This window comes from Mauremys mutica, chromosome 16, assembly GCF_020497125.1.
Source record: "Mauremys mutica isolate MM-2020 ecotype Southern chromosome 16, ASM2049712v1, whole genome shotgun sequence".
Taxonomy (NCBI): domain Eukaryota; kingdom Metazoa; phylum Chordata; order Testudines; family Geoemydidae; genus Mauremys; species Mauremys mutica.
Window position 1 is genome coordinate 29,473,919 of NC_059087.1, and position 14,322 is coordinate 29,488,240.

Here is a 14,322-nt window from a genome sequence, read left to right on the forward strand (position 1 = left end):
AAAGGCGAGCCGGTCTCCTCGCAGCGAATTTCCTCCTGGGTGACGTCATGCATACACACATGCTACGAGCTTGCTCGCGTGCCACCATGCCGCCTCACCGCTCACTCGACGAGAGCGCACGCCTCGTCTGCTGCCTTCCTGGCCCATGTCCCTATCCAGGACATCTGTAGAGCGGCCACCTGGTCTTCTGTCCACACCTTCGCTTCCCACTACGCGTTGGTGCAACAATCTAGAGACGATGCAGCCTTCGGCTCAGCAGTCCTGCACTCTGCCACGTCTCACTCCGACCCCACCGCCTAGGTAAGGCTTGGGAATCACCTACATGGAATGCATAGGAGCAATCACTCGAAGAAGAAAAGACGGTTACTCACCATAGTAACTGTTGTTCTTCGAGATGTGTTGCTCCTATCCATTCCAGACCCGCCCTCCTTCCCCACTGTCGGAGTAGCCGGCAAGAAGGAACTGAGGAGCGGACGGGCCGGCTGGGGTATATATTCGGCGCCATAGCGGCGCCATCCAGGGGGCGTCCAGCCGGCCCGCCAGAGTTGCTAGGGTAAAAATGTTCCGGAGAGCCGTGCACGCGCGGCGCGCACACCTACATGGAATGGATAGGAGCAACACATCTCGAAGAACAACAGTTTCTACGGTGAGTAACCGTCTTTTTGAATATTATCTCATGTTTGTTGGCATTTGAAAATTTAATTAAAAAAATATAGTTCGGGGAAGGGACCCTGGTAGCCCAGGACTTGTAGTAGAAAGTGTTTTGTTTTGTTTTTCAAACTGACTTTCCCCACACTCTAAAATCTGCCTCCAGGGGTTCCATGCGGATTGGGAAGGATTTTATCCTGTTCACTAAGAAAGACACCACCATGACCTGCCTCTTCCTGTCACGCACATTTCACGAGGAAGAAGGCATTGATGAGGTTTGCATGCCCTTTGTCACTCTAAAATATAATGCTAGGTATTTGCTAAGATGAGCCTTCTGTTGTTCTCTGTACCTCATCTAAGAGGAAAATAACATGTTCTGAAGTTGATTTTTCTTGTGGTTTACAATGTACTTGGGGTAAAATATCTTGGTTTGAGAAAATAAACTGTATAAAAAGGTAACTCTGAGGGGATGGGAAACCAGGGTTTTTGGGTGTTGAACACTGAATTAATACTTAGCTGTTATTGGAGGGGGTAAGAAGGGGATCAATGCTGTATGTAGAGGCCATCAGAAGAAATCACTGGCTCCCATGCTTGGGTTAAGTTAAGTGTTTTTCTCAAGAGAAAGGGTTGGAGCTTCATCTTAATCCCTATCCATTCCTTTCCGCAGGTGATTGTCCCACTGCCCACCTGGAACACACGTACCCGGGAGCCCATGACAGACAATATGGAAAAATTTGCGATTGAGACTGAGCTCATTTACAAGTATTCTCCCTTCAAGTCAGAGCAAGAGGTGATGGAGCAGTTTAAGAAAATCCCTGGGGAGAAGGGTAAGTGTCAACTGATGCTGGGGATGGGGCAATTGGAGATGAAACAGGAGAAGGCATTTGGATGGCATTAGATGGAGCTAACCTCAAGTTTGTCACCTACTCAGGCACCTTAGTGATTATCTTTAATCTCAAACTGATGGATAATGGGGAGCCAGAGCTGGATGTGACCTCCGACCCCCGAGATATCCAGATGGCAGAAACCCCCCCTGAAGGAACGTAAGTGCAACAGGTGCTGGGGTTGTCCCTATGAATGGCTTGTAGTGTTTGTAGGTTGGTATGTCCTGTTCAGGCAGGCGAGTTGATGAGAATTCTGCATTCTGGAGTGCATCAGGTTGGGATTTCAGAAGTTCCTTTGCTCTCCTGCTCAGTGTTCCCTCTAATTTTTCCCATGCTTGTTCAGAATGAATTTTATGTGTACCAATATGGAGCTGATGTGTGACACATGACCTTCATATTGGTTCACCTAACAAAATTCATGTGGTGAGAGTGGGGCTGAGGGGTTTGGAGTGTGGGAGGGGGCTCAGAGCTGGAGCAGAGGGTTGGTATGCAGGGGGATGAGGGCTCCGGCTGGGAGTGTGGGCTCTGGGGTGGGGCCAGGGAAGAGGGGTTTGGGGTGCAGGCTGGCCCTGAGGCTACCGTGGGGAGAGAGGACTCCCCCCAGCTCTCTCTCCCCACAGCAGCACCTGGGCTGGGGTGGGAGAGGTGCTGTGGACAGGCTGGGGTGGGGCTGGGGGAGGAGCGCCTCTCTCCCCTAGCCATGGCAGGCTAGGGCACGGGCCTCTCTCCCCTGGCCAGGGCTGAGTTGGGGGAGGGATACCTCTGCCCCGGCTGCGGCAGGTCCCGGGCTGGTGGAAAGGCATCTCTCTCTGTGGCAACCCTGAGCGCCTGCATGACGCTTAATAGGCTGCTGCATGGCTATGCATCTTAGAGGGAATTTACCTCCTGCTCCCTGACGTTGATGCACTTAACAGCTCATGGAAGTTCTTCTTGTGCTCTGGATGCCCAATGAGGACAATAGCACATTAGCAAACGTGGCACTGATACTTGATTAATTGAGATGGTGGGAGGGAGAGACCTGGGGTACAGAGTGAGCTTATAATCATTTGAAAGAAGGGATTACTGGGATGGAAGGCAAATCTCTAGGCTTCCCCCTCGAACTGTGTTTGAGTGTGATTCAGTTGGGTGACTACATCCACATTGTGACCAGACATGGAGTTCTGGTGAGGCTAGCTGCCTAGCCAAGGTGAGGGGGCAGTAGGACTGGATTTGAATGTTGGGACTCTGTTCAAAGGACTGGGTGTGGGGCCTTTTTGGGATGGGACCCCTCTGTTCAGTGTAGGGAAGCCTGGGGCACTGGTCAGACATGCACAGTTAGAATCCTTTGCTCAGTAAAGGGGAGACTGATACGGATGGGCAAAGGCGTTCTCAGTGAAGGGGAACCTGGGGCAGTGCTCAGGGTGGCTCATCATGGTGGAATGCAGACACGAGCAGGCTAGGAAGTTTTGTCCACCCCGCAAGCTGGTTTATAGCTAGAAAATAAACAAACTGGTTTTAAATAACCAAATAGATCCAAACCAGAAACCTCCAGCTGTGGCTCAAACCTTGGCCTTTACTCAAACAGGCTGCATGCACCCTCCCTAGATTGCCCATCTCCCACAGAAGCCCACCTCCAAAGCCTGCTGAAGCTTTTTCTAGCTGCCTCAGCTACCTCACAGTGCCATGTTGATTCATACTGACCTCACCCTTTTTTCAAGTATATGAAAATTCTGTCCCTGGTGAAAGATTGGTGGAGCCTCATAACTTCACTTGCCACAGTGAGTCCGGTGCTCAAGGGAAGACCGTGTAGGAGGTGGTTGGGAACAGAGATGGGGGATTTTCTGCTTCGGAAAACAGAGTAGGGGACAGTGCATATGAAAAGATGAGGTCTTCATTTTGATGAATGGGAACCTGGAAGCATTGGGACAGATAGAGAAGAAGAAGATTGTTCACTGAAGGGAGTATGCGGTGGTACTGGTGGACTGATTACATGCAAGGAAGCTGTCTTCTCAATGAAGGCGCTCAGTGTGAAAGAAAAATGGATGAAGACAAGATCTCTGCTTTAATAAGGGGTTGTGGGACATTGCTTGGCAGGTGAATTGACATAGGAGACTGCACAGTGCTTCCTGGACCATGGATATTGGTCAGGAATAGATTGGGGAAGGGAGGGACTTATGACTTGGTATGGAGAGAGTGTTGGTATGCTGCTCAGGGTTGGATAGGATGGGCTGTCTTCTCTGGTAAGTGGAGTAGAGGGCACTGCTTGGGTTTGACTAGACTATCTGGTTTCTGTAAGCTCCCTCCTCTTGCAGGAAGCCAGAGCGTCGCTCCTTCCGTGCCTATGCTGCTGTCCTTTATATTGATCCCAGAATGAGGATCTTCATCCACGGACACAAAGTGCAAACCAAGCGACTTTCCTGCTGCCTCTACAAGCCCAGGTAGGAACCATGATTTAGGGGACCGCGTTCAGCCACAAGGCCCCCGTGGTCCCGTTATATCCCTGGTAGCTTGCTGGGTATATTTGCCATGTATATGACCATGTAGAAGCCATAAAAATCAAGCAACAGTGTCTAATTTGAACTCATAGAGCAAGATTTTCAATAGCGATCAGCGTTTGCCTACCTCTGCTCTCGTTAAAGTTAAGGAAAAGGCCAAGGCTTCTGAAAATCCTACTTGGAACCGATGGGGTTCAGTTCCCTTTCAGGGCATACAGAGGAGTGAAGGTCATGTTCTTGGCCATGTCACAACTTTGTTTCAGACAGCAATAACCAGTTGGGTATGGCTGGGAAATTCCCACCTGGGGTATTATGAAAATTACATCATGTGGAAATGAAAGTAGGCTGAGTGTCTAGAACACTAAGTGTGTGGTGGTGGTCTTTTTAGATACAGCAGTTTTAACTTTATATGATTTCTGGGCAAAGTTGGTTTTTCCTCATTTTAAACCTATTCAGACATCAACTTCCAAATCCATGGAGTCAGACTGGGGGGGGGGGGGGGAGGAAACAGGTGATGTTATGGTAGGGGTCTGCTATAGACCAGCAAATCAGAGGAGGACATAGATGAGGCATTTCTAAAACAAATGACAAATAAATATCCAAAACACAAGACATGGTAATAATGGGGAACTTTATCCTGACATCTGTTGAAAAGGTAACACTCCAAAACCCAAAATATCCAATAAGTTCTTGGAGTGTATTGGGAACAACTTTTTGTTTGAGAACATAAGAATGGCCATGTTGAGTCCTGTCTTCCAACAGTGACTGGTGCTAGATGCATCTAGGGTGACCAGACAGCAAGTGTGAAAAATCAGGATGGGGGTGGGAGGTAATAGGACCCTATATAAGAAAAAGACCCAAAAATCGGGACTGTCCCTATAAAATTGGGACATCTGGTCACCCTAGATGCATCAGAAGGAACGAACAGAACAGGGCAATTTATCCATGGAACTGAAATAATTTTGGAAAATGCTACCATGGCAGTCCTGGACTTTAATCTCTTACCTAGCAGCCTAAATTTGGCCTCCTAGACTTTCCATATGCCATATGTCAGTGTTATAAGCAAGACACAAGAAGTCATTCTTCCACTCTACTCTGCACTGATTAGGACTCAGCTGGGGCATTGTGCCCATTTGTGGGTGCCACATTTCATGAAAGATGTGGACAAATTGGAGAAAGTCCAGAGAAGAGCAACAAAAATTATTAAAGGTCTAGAAAACATGATCTATGCAGAAAGGTTGAAGAAATTGGGTTTGTTTAGCCTGGAGAAGAGGGGACGTAAGTTTTCATAAAACTAAGTACATAAAAGGTTGGTACAAGGAGGAGGGAGAAAAGTTGTTCTCCTTAATCTCAGGATAGGACAAGAAGCAACGTGCTTAAATTGCAGCAAGGGCAGTTTAGGTTGGACATTAGGAAAAACTTCCTAACTGTGAAGGTAGTTAAACACTGGCGTAAATTGCTTAGGGAGGTTGTGAAATCTCCATCATTGGAGATTTTTAAGAGAGGGTTAGACACACACCTTTCAGGGGTGATCTAGATAATATTTAGTTTTACCTTGAGTGCAGGGGACTGGACTGGATGACCTCTTGAGGTAACTTCTAGTCCTATGATTCTCTAAACACTATTACTTGTCTCTTCCTAATAAGAGGTGTTCCCTCCCCTGGAGAGAAATCTTCAGTGTGAGAGGATACCATGACATCATCGTGAAGGATGGTCCCAACTATGGGATCAATTCCCTCTGCTGCTGCATGATGTTCCTCGTTCCCAGACACTTTCCTCCTCCTCAACAGCACAGACGCTATCAGACTGTGGGTTGGATTGTTCTGCTGTGTTCCAGAACATCTTGTCTCTGTATTTTTCTGTCTCTCTTAGGGTATGTCTACACTACAAGAGTAGTTCGATTTAACTTAGGTCGAATTTGTGGATTCGACCTGATGAATTCGAATTTGTGTATCCACACTAAGGACACTAATTCGACTTTGTGAGTCCACACTAACGGGGCAAGCGTCGACATTGGAAGCGGTGCATTCTGGGCAGCTATCCCACAGTTCCCGCAGTCCCTGCTTCCCATTGGAATGCTGGGTAGAGCCCCAATGCCTTCTGGGGGAAAAATGTGTCGAGGGTGGTTTTGGGTAACTGTCGTCATTCAACCGTCACTCCCGCCCTCTCTCCTTGAAAGCGCCGACAGGAACTCTGTTCGCGCACTTTTCTGGTCAGTGACAGCGCGGACGCCACAGCACTGCGAGCATGGAGCCCGCTGCGATCATCGCTGCACTTATGGCCGTTGTCAACTCCTCGCACCTTATCGAACACCTCTTCCACAGTCAGCTGCTGAGAAATCGGGCGAGGAGGCTCCGGCAGCGCGGTGAGGACATGAAGTGTGAGAGTGGCACAGACCTCTCACAAAGCACGGTACGCCGCGCCGTGGAGATTATGGTGGCAATGGGTCACGTTCATGCTATGGGACGGCGATTCTGGGCCCGGGAAACAAGCACGGACTGGTGGGACCGCATAGTGCTGCAGGTCTGGGATGAATCACAGTGGCTGCGAAACTTCAGGATGCGTAAGGGCACTTTCCTTGAACTGTGTGACTTGCTGGCCCCTGCCCTGAAGCGCCAGGACACCCGGATGCGAGCAGCCCTGAGTGTGCAGAAGCGAGTGGCCATAGCCCTCTGGAAACTTGCAACGCCAGACAGCTACCGGTCAGTAGCGAACCACTTTGGCGTGGGCAAATCTACCGTGGGGGTTGCTGTGATGCAAGTAGCCCACGCAATCGTTGACCTACTGCTCTCAAAGGTGGTGACCCTGGGAAACGTCCAGGTCGTCATAGATGGCTTCGCTGCGATGGGATTCCCAAACTGCGGTGGGGCTATAGATGGCACTCACATCCCTATCCTGGGACCGGCCCACCAGGCCAGCCAGTATATTAACCGAAAGGGCTACTTTTCAATGGTGCTGCAAGCACTGGTGGACCATAGGGGACGTTTTACCAACATCTACGTCGGGTGGCCGGGCAAGGTTCATGACGCGCGTGTGTTCAGGAACTGTGGTCTGTTTAGACGCCTGCAGGAAGGTAGTTTCTTCCCGGACCACAAAGTAAGTGTTGGGGATGTGGAGATGCCTACAGTGATCCTCGGGGACCCAGCCTACCCGCTAATGCCCTGGCTCATGAAGCCCTATACAGGCGCCCTGGACAGTGACAAGGAGCTCTTCAACTACCGGCTGAGCAAGTGCAGAATGGTGGTGGAGTGTGCTTTCGGACGTCTCAAGGGGAGATGGAGGAGCTTACTCACTCGCTCGGATCTCAGCGAAACCAATATCCCCATTGTTATTGCAGCTTGCTGTGTGCTCCACAATCTCTGTGAGAGCAAGGGGGAGACCTTTATGGCGGGATGGGAGGTTGAGGCAAATCGCATGGCTGCTGATTACGCTCAGCCAGACACCCGTGCGATTAGAAGAGCCCAGCGGGAAGCGCTGTGCATCCGGGAGGCTTTGAAAGCTAGGTTCCTCAGAGAGCAGGGTAACCTATGACTGGCCAGTCTCTTTACAGAGAAGCTGAACCTGCCCCTGTTTCAGTTACTATTGACTTTTTTCAGCGGTTACATACCCCGTTCACCAGGTTTCCCCCCTTCCAACAGACGTTTAAAAATAAAGTTATTGGAACATTTTTAATTAACAAAGTTTTCTTTACTAACGAATTCTCGTTCAAGGGTTCCAACAGGGACGCAGACTGTGGTGGGTACGGTGTGCAGTGATGTACAGACCGCTTCTACACTCGAGGACTGACAGGCTCCTGCTCCTACAGCGGTCTCTGGGGGAGGACGGTTACTGGAGGGTGTGCAGGAAGGGGTGGGTTTGCAGGAAGGGGTGAGGGGTGTGTGGGAAGGGTGAGTAGGTGTGGGGGGATGATGGCTCTGGCTGGGGCTCAGGGCATCGGAGAGGTTCATGGCTAGGGTAGAAGGGCATGGTAAGGGCAGCCTGCCTTGCCATTTGTGGATGCCAGGCGCTCGGACCCTGGGGCAACATACACCTCCCAGACTGACCTGTAGCCTGATTTGGGGAGGGTTAGTAGGGACAGTGGAATTTATCCACTTAATTTAGTTTTATTTAATAATTAATTTTCTAATTAATTAATAATATTAATAATTTAATAGATATTAATAATATGGGTATGGCTCGCCAATATGTGTGATCAGAAGATAAAGTTCGTCTTGAATCAGGCTTCACAGAATTTATACAAGGAGATTGGGGTATCTGACAGAAAACTTACACTGAGACAGAGCTAGTCAATCAAGACCTTTTATATAAAATCAATGAAACAAGAAGTAAATATAAGATGTTAAAAGCAGTTTGAGATTACAAAGTTACAAAATATCACAGTTCTAAATAGCAATAGCACTAGAATGAATTTCACACCTCTGATAGAGGAAGTATAGTTATGAGTTTTAGCCCTCTATAAACTAAATGCTTAGAGGTGAAGCAGAAATAAGAATTTGTTCATACTTACAGCTGTGAAAAGAATTAATACTACGACTTAGTATTGACAGCTTTCGTAGGAGAAAGAGGCTTCGAAGTAGGTTGAGACGATAAGAAAATAGATAGGTGTATCGCCCGTCTAATGGAGGATTGTCACCCTTTTTATAGGGAGAAATCCTTCCTCCTATGCCCAAATTTGTCTTTCCCCCATGGAAAGGTGAGGGTACCTGTTTTCATAGGCTGACCTTTTGTGTGCGTATTAATGACATCTATATACGTATCTTGTGGTGTACGTGTTAGATTTGTGGGCAGAAAAACCCCACTTTTCACCCTATCTAGGTGAAAGGTTAGCAGACATTCAAAAGGTCCCTAGACATTTTGCGTAGGTTTGTATCCTATTATTACTTTTCTGAGTAAGGGTCTTAAAGGTTGCTTTCAGCGTCACAGAGGAAATAGGCCAGGATATCTGGCCTAGAAGCTTCTAGGTATCTTGCATTACAGCTTATTGTAAATAATTCTATTAATCTATGCAGCCTACACACTTTTATCAAAAAGACATTTTATACAGACCAACAGATTAATCCTCAGGGCTACAGACCTGTGGCAGCAGACACCTCGCAGAGTGACCCGGGTGCCTAGTGACTGCACTCTGTGTGTGACCTGCTGTTGATCCTGCCCCCATGTCTGTACCCTGTTAATGGTGGCTGTCCTATGCAATTAACAAACCCCTTCCCCCCCTTCACACAAAGTCTTCTGCAAAGAAACATGACGGAAACAGTAATGAACAGCAAACTATTTTTAATACTCAACTACACAGTTGGGGGATGAAACTGGGATTTGGGATCGGGTGAGCCAGGAAGGCAAGCAATTCTCATACTTTAGGGAATGAGAGCTGTTTGGTACATGAGCGCTCTGCTGGGGTGGAGTGACAGTTTTCACAGCCCCTAGCGCCCCTCCTTCTTGTGATTTTGGGTGAGGGGGCTACAGGACTTTGTGGCGGGGGAGGGCAGTTGCAGATACAGTTCAGGGGGGCTCTCTGCTCCTGCCTGCGGTCCTGCAGAACATCCACAAGGCGCCAGAGCGTGTCCGTTTGCTCCCTCATTAGTCCAAGCAGCGTTTGAGTCGCCTGCTGGTCTTCCTGCCGCCACCTGTCCTCCCGTTCGCTGTGTGAGCGCTGCTGCTAAGAGAGGGTCTCCCTCCACTGGCTCTGCTGGGCCGCCTCGGCTCTGGAGCAGGCCATCAGTTCAGCGAACATCTCGTCCCGAGTCTTTTTCTTTCGCCGCCTAATCTGCGCCAGCCTCTGTGAGGGGGATGCCGGGGCAGTTCGGGAAAGAGCCGCAGCTGTGTGATGGGAAAAAGGAAGTGATTTCCTTCCAAAGATACATGTTTGCGAACACTGAACACAGTCTACTCAGTTTCTGTGAACAAGACCATACAGGGCACCTAATCTCATGTGCTCTCAGGACAAGTTCGAATTTTCGGCATTCGCTTTCATTGCCTGGGGTCTTGCACTGGAGATCGGACAAGCGGGGCAGGACAGCAGAATCTGTGTAGCAGCCAGGCCTGGTAAGCCGTAAACTTTAGGCTGCTTAACAGTTAATGGATAGCAGTGCCCTCCTGCTGCAGGCAATCTGGAAAGCATAAAGTCTGACCCTGTTCCAGCCCCTCGCGGCTGTCCCCGGGAAAGATCCCTGTATGCTTTTCCTCTGCAGCCTCCAACACGTGGCTGTTAAACGACGGTCATTGTTATGCAAAGGAAAAGTCAAGCATTCACAATAGTAACATTAAAGTAATTCCCCTAATTAGATGCAGCAGTCGCCGAGTGAGATCACCCTGAGGCGGGTCTCCAGGAGAAACAGAGAGCGCATGCTGCGTGAGTCCCTGCACAGACCAGGGCCCTATGCTGCGATGCTGGTCGAGGCAATGCTCCCATTATACCTCAGGATGGCCTGGCGCAGAAGAGTGTGCTTCCATGGAGCACCCAACAAGGCACCTCTCCCCAGGAACCTCCTGCGGAGGCTTTTCGAGTACCTCTCCGAGAGCTTCGTAGAACTGTCCCAAGAGGATTTCTGTTCGATCCCTATATGCATTGACCTTCTTTTTATATAGTTTTTATTCCTGTTTTGTTAAAAAATAAATGTTTACATGTTTATAGCACTTAACGACTGATCCTTCCCCTGATTCGGAGTCCGGGTTAACGGCCGGGGAGGGTTGGTAGGGGATCTCTGTGAGGGTGATGAAGAGATCCTGGCTGTCGGGGAAAGCAGTATTGTAACCGCTGTCGCCTGCCTCGTCCTCCACAAACCCTTCCTCATCTTTCCCATCGGCGAACATCGCCGAGAAACTGCCCCTCGACACTATCCCATCCTCAGAGTCCACGGTCACTGGTGGGGCAGTGGTGGCAGACCCACCGAGAATGGCATGCAGTGCCTCGTAGAAGCGGCATGTCTGGGGCTGGGTTCCGGAGCATCCGTTTGCCGCTTTGATTTTTTGGTAGCCTTGTCTCAGGTCCTTGATTTTCACGCGGCACTGCGTTGCATCCCGGCTGTATCCTCTGAGTGCCATGGCTTTGGAGACCTTCTCGTAGGTCTTTGCATTCCGTTTTTTGGAGCGCAGCTCCGAAAGCACAGACTCATCGCCCCACACAGCGATCAGATCCAAGACTTCCTGGTCAGTCCATGCTGGGGCCCTCTTTCTACTCTGAGATTGCATGGACTCCTCTGCTGGAGAGCTCTGCATCGCTGCCAGTGCTGCTGAGCTCGCCACGACGTCCACACAGGAAATGAGATTCAAACTGGCCAGACAGGAAAAGGAATTCAAATTTTCCCGGTGCTTTTCCTGTATGGCTGATCAGAACATCTGAGCTCGGACTGCTGTCCAGAGCGTCAACAGAGTGGTGCAGTGTGGGATAGCTCCCGGAGCTAGTATGTTCGATTTGCATCCACACCTAGCCTAATTCGACATAGCCATGTCGAATTTAGCGCTACTCCCCTCGTTGGGGTGGAGTACCGAATTTGAACTAAAGAGCCCTCTAGGTCGAATTAAATGGCTTCCTGGTGTGGACGTGTGCACGGTTAATTCGAATTAACGCTGCTAAATTCGAATTAAAGTCCTAGTGTAGACCAGGCCTTAGGGTATGTCTACTCTACGAAATTAGGTCCAATTTATAGAAGTCAATTTTTTTATAAATTGATTTTATACAGTTGATTGTGTGTGTGTGTCCCCACTTAAGACCATTAACTCGGTGGAGTGCATCCACAGTACCAAGGCTAGCGTCGACTTCCGGAGTGTTGCACCGTGGTAGCTATCCCACAGTTCCCGCAGTCTCTGCCACCCATTGGAATTCTGGGTTGAAATCCCAGTGCTTGATGGGTCAAAAACATTGTTGTGGGTGGTTCTGGGTACATGTCATCAGGCCCTGCCTCCGTGAAAGCAACAGCAGACAATTGTTTCGAGCCTTATTTCCTGGGTTACCCGTGCAGATGCATACCATGGCAAGCATGGAGCCCTCTTAGCTCACTGTCACTGTATGTCTCCTGGGTGCTGGCAGATGTGGCATTGGATTGCTACACAGCAGCAGTTCATTGCCTTTTGGCAACAGACGGTGCATTACGACTGGTAGCCATTGTCATCGTCTCCGGGGTGCTCTTTTAGTCAACCTCAATGAGGTCGATCAGGGGCGCCTGGGCAGACATGGGTGCTCCTGGCAGACCTCAGTGAGGTCTGTCAGGGCGCCTGGACATAAATGGGAGTGACTTCAGGTCATTCTCTTTTTAAGTTTCATCTCATGGAGATTCAGTTGTACTGCACCGTCTTCTGGTGAGCAGCCAGAAGACGATGATGGCTAGCAGTTGTATTGCACAGTCTTCTGGTGAGCAGCCAGAAGACGATGATGGCTAGCAGTTGTATTGCACCGTCTTCTGGTGAGCAGCCAGAAGACGATGATGGCTGGGAGTCATACTGCACCATCTGCTGCCAGCCTAAGATGTATAAGAGAGATGGAGTGGATCAAAACAAGAAAGATACCAGATTTGTTTTGTATTAATTTGCTCCCCCCCACCTACAGTATATGCAGACTCAGAACCTGCAAAAGCAAAACTAGGTGAGGAGGTGACAGCAGCTCAGTGACGAGAGTGTTGAGGACATGGACACAGACTTCTCTAAAAGTACGGGCCCTGGCAACGCGGACATCATGGTGTTAATGGGGCAGGTTCATGCTGTAGAACGCCGATTCTGGGCCCGGGGAACAAGCACAGACTGGTGGAACCGCATAGTGTTGCATGTCTTGGACGATTCCCAGTGGCTGCGAAACTTTCGCATGCATGGGGCACTTTCATGGAACTTTGTGACTTGCTTTCCCCTGCCCTGAAGCACAAGAATACCAAGATGAGAGCAGCCTTCATAGTTCACAAGCGAGTGGTGATAGCCCTGTGGAAGCTTGCAACGCCAGACAGCTACCGGTTAGTTGGGCATAAATTTGGAGTGGGCAAATCTACTATGGGAGCTGCTATGATCCAAGTAGCCAACGCAATCAAAATGCTGCTGATATCAAGGGTAGTGACTCTGGGGAATGTTCAGGTCATAGTGGACGGCTTTGCTGCAATGGGATTCCCTAACTGTGGTGGGGCGATAGACAGAACCCATATCCCTATCTTGACACCGGAGTACCAAGGCAGTGAGTACATAAACCGAAAGAGGTACTTTTCAGTAATGCTGCAAGCACTGGTGGATCACAAGGGACATTTCACCAACATCAATGTGGAATGGCCGGGAAAGGTACATGACGCTCACATCTTCAGGAACTCTGGTCTGTTTCAAAAGCTGCAGGAAGGGACTTTCTTCCCAGACCAGAAAATAACCGTTGGGGACCCAGCCTACCCCTTAATGCCAAGTCTCATGAAGCCGTACACAGGCAGCCTGGACAGTAGTCAGGAGCTGTTCAACTATAGGCAGAGCAAGTGCAGAATGTTGGTAGAATGTGCATTTGGACGTTTAAAAGCGCGCTGGCGCAGTTTACTGACTCGGGTGGACCTCAGCAAAACCAATATTCCCATTGTTTTTACTGCTTGCTGTGTGCTCCACGATATCTGTGAGAGTAAGGGGGAGATGTTTATGTCGGGGTGGGAGGTTGAGGCAAATCGCCTGGCTGCTGATTATGCGCAGCCACACACCAAGAGGGTTAGCAGAGTACAGGAGGGCGCGCTGCACATCAGAGAAACTTTGAAAACCAGTTTCATGACTGGCCAGGCTACGATGTGAAAGTTCTGTTTCTCTTTGATGAACCCCCCCCAACTCTCCTTGGTTCACTCTACTTCCCTGTAAGCTAACCACCCTCCCCTCTCCCCTTTGATCACTGTTTGCAGAGGCAATAAAGTCATAGTTGCTTCACATTCATGCATTCTTTATTAATTCATCACACAAATGGGGGGATAACTGCCAAGGTAGCCTGGAAGGGGTGGGGAAGGACATGGCCACACTGCACTTTAAAACTTATTGAAGGCCAGCTTTCTGTTGCTTGGGCAGTCCTCTGGAGCGGAGTGGTTGGTTGCCCAGAGGTCCCCCCCCACTGCGTTCTTGGGTGTCTGGGTGAGGAGGCTATGGAACTTGGGGAGGAGAACGGTTGGTTACACAGAGGCTGCAGCAGCGGTCTGTGCTCCTGCTGCCTTTCCTGAACCTCAGCCATACGCCGGAGCATATCAGTTTGTTCTTCCAGTAGCCTCAGCATTGCCTCTTGCCTTCTGTGACCAAGCTGATGCCACCTATCATCTTCAGCCTGCCACCTGTCCTCGTGTTCAGTATGCTTTCCTGAACTCTGACATTGTCTGTCTCCACGCATTCTG

At 49.5% G+C, this 14,322-nt stretch overlaps 1 protein-coding gene across 3 annotated transcripts in view; it reads left to right on the top strand.

Moving 5' to 3' along the window:
* Positions 1 to 14,322, top strand: part of MORC2 (MORC family CW-type zinc finger 2) — a 104,082-nt gene that overhangs the window by 38,018 nt on the left and 51,742 nt on the right. For all 3 annotated transcript variants that reach the window (XM_044990461.1, XM_044990459.1, XM_044990460.1), the window contains exons 6-9: positions 815 to 923; positions 1,316 to 1,475; positions 1,580 to 1,691; positions 3,824 to 3,949. In XM_044990461.1, the coding sequence (XP_044846396.1) occupies positions 815 to 923; positions 1,316 to 1,475; positions 1,580 to 1,691; positions 3,824 to 3,949 (507 nt within the window). The remainder of the gene's footprint in view (positions 1 to 814; positions 924 to 1,315; positions 1,476 to 1,579; positions 1,692 to 3,823; positions 3,950 to 14,322) is intronic.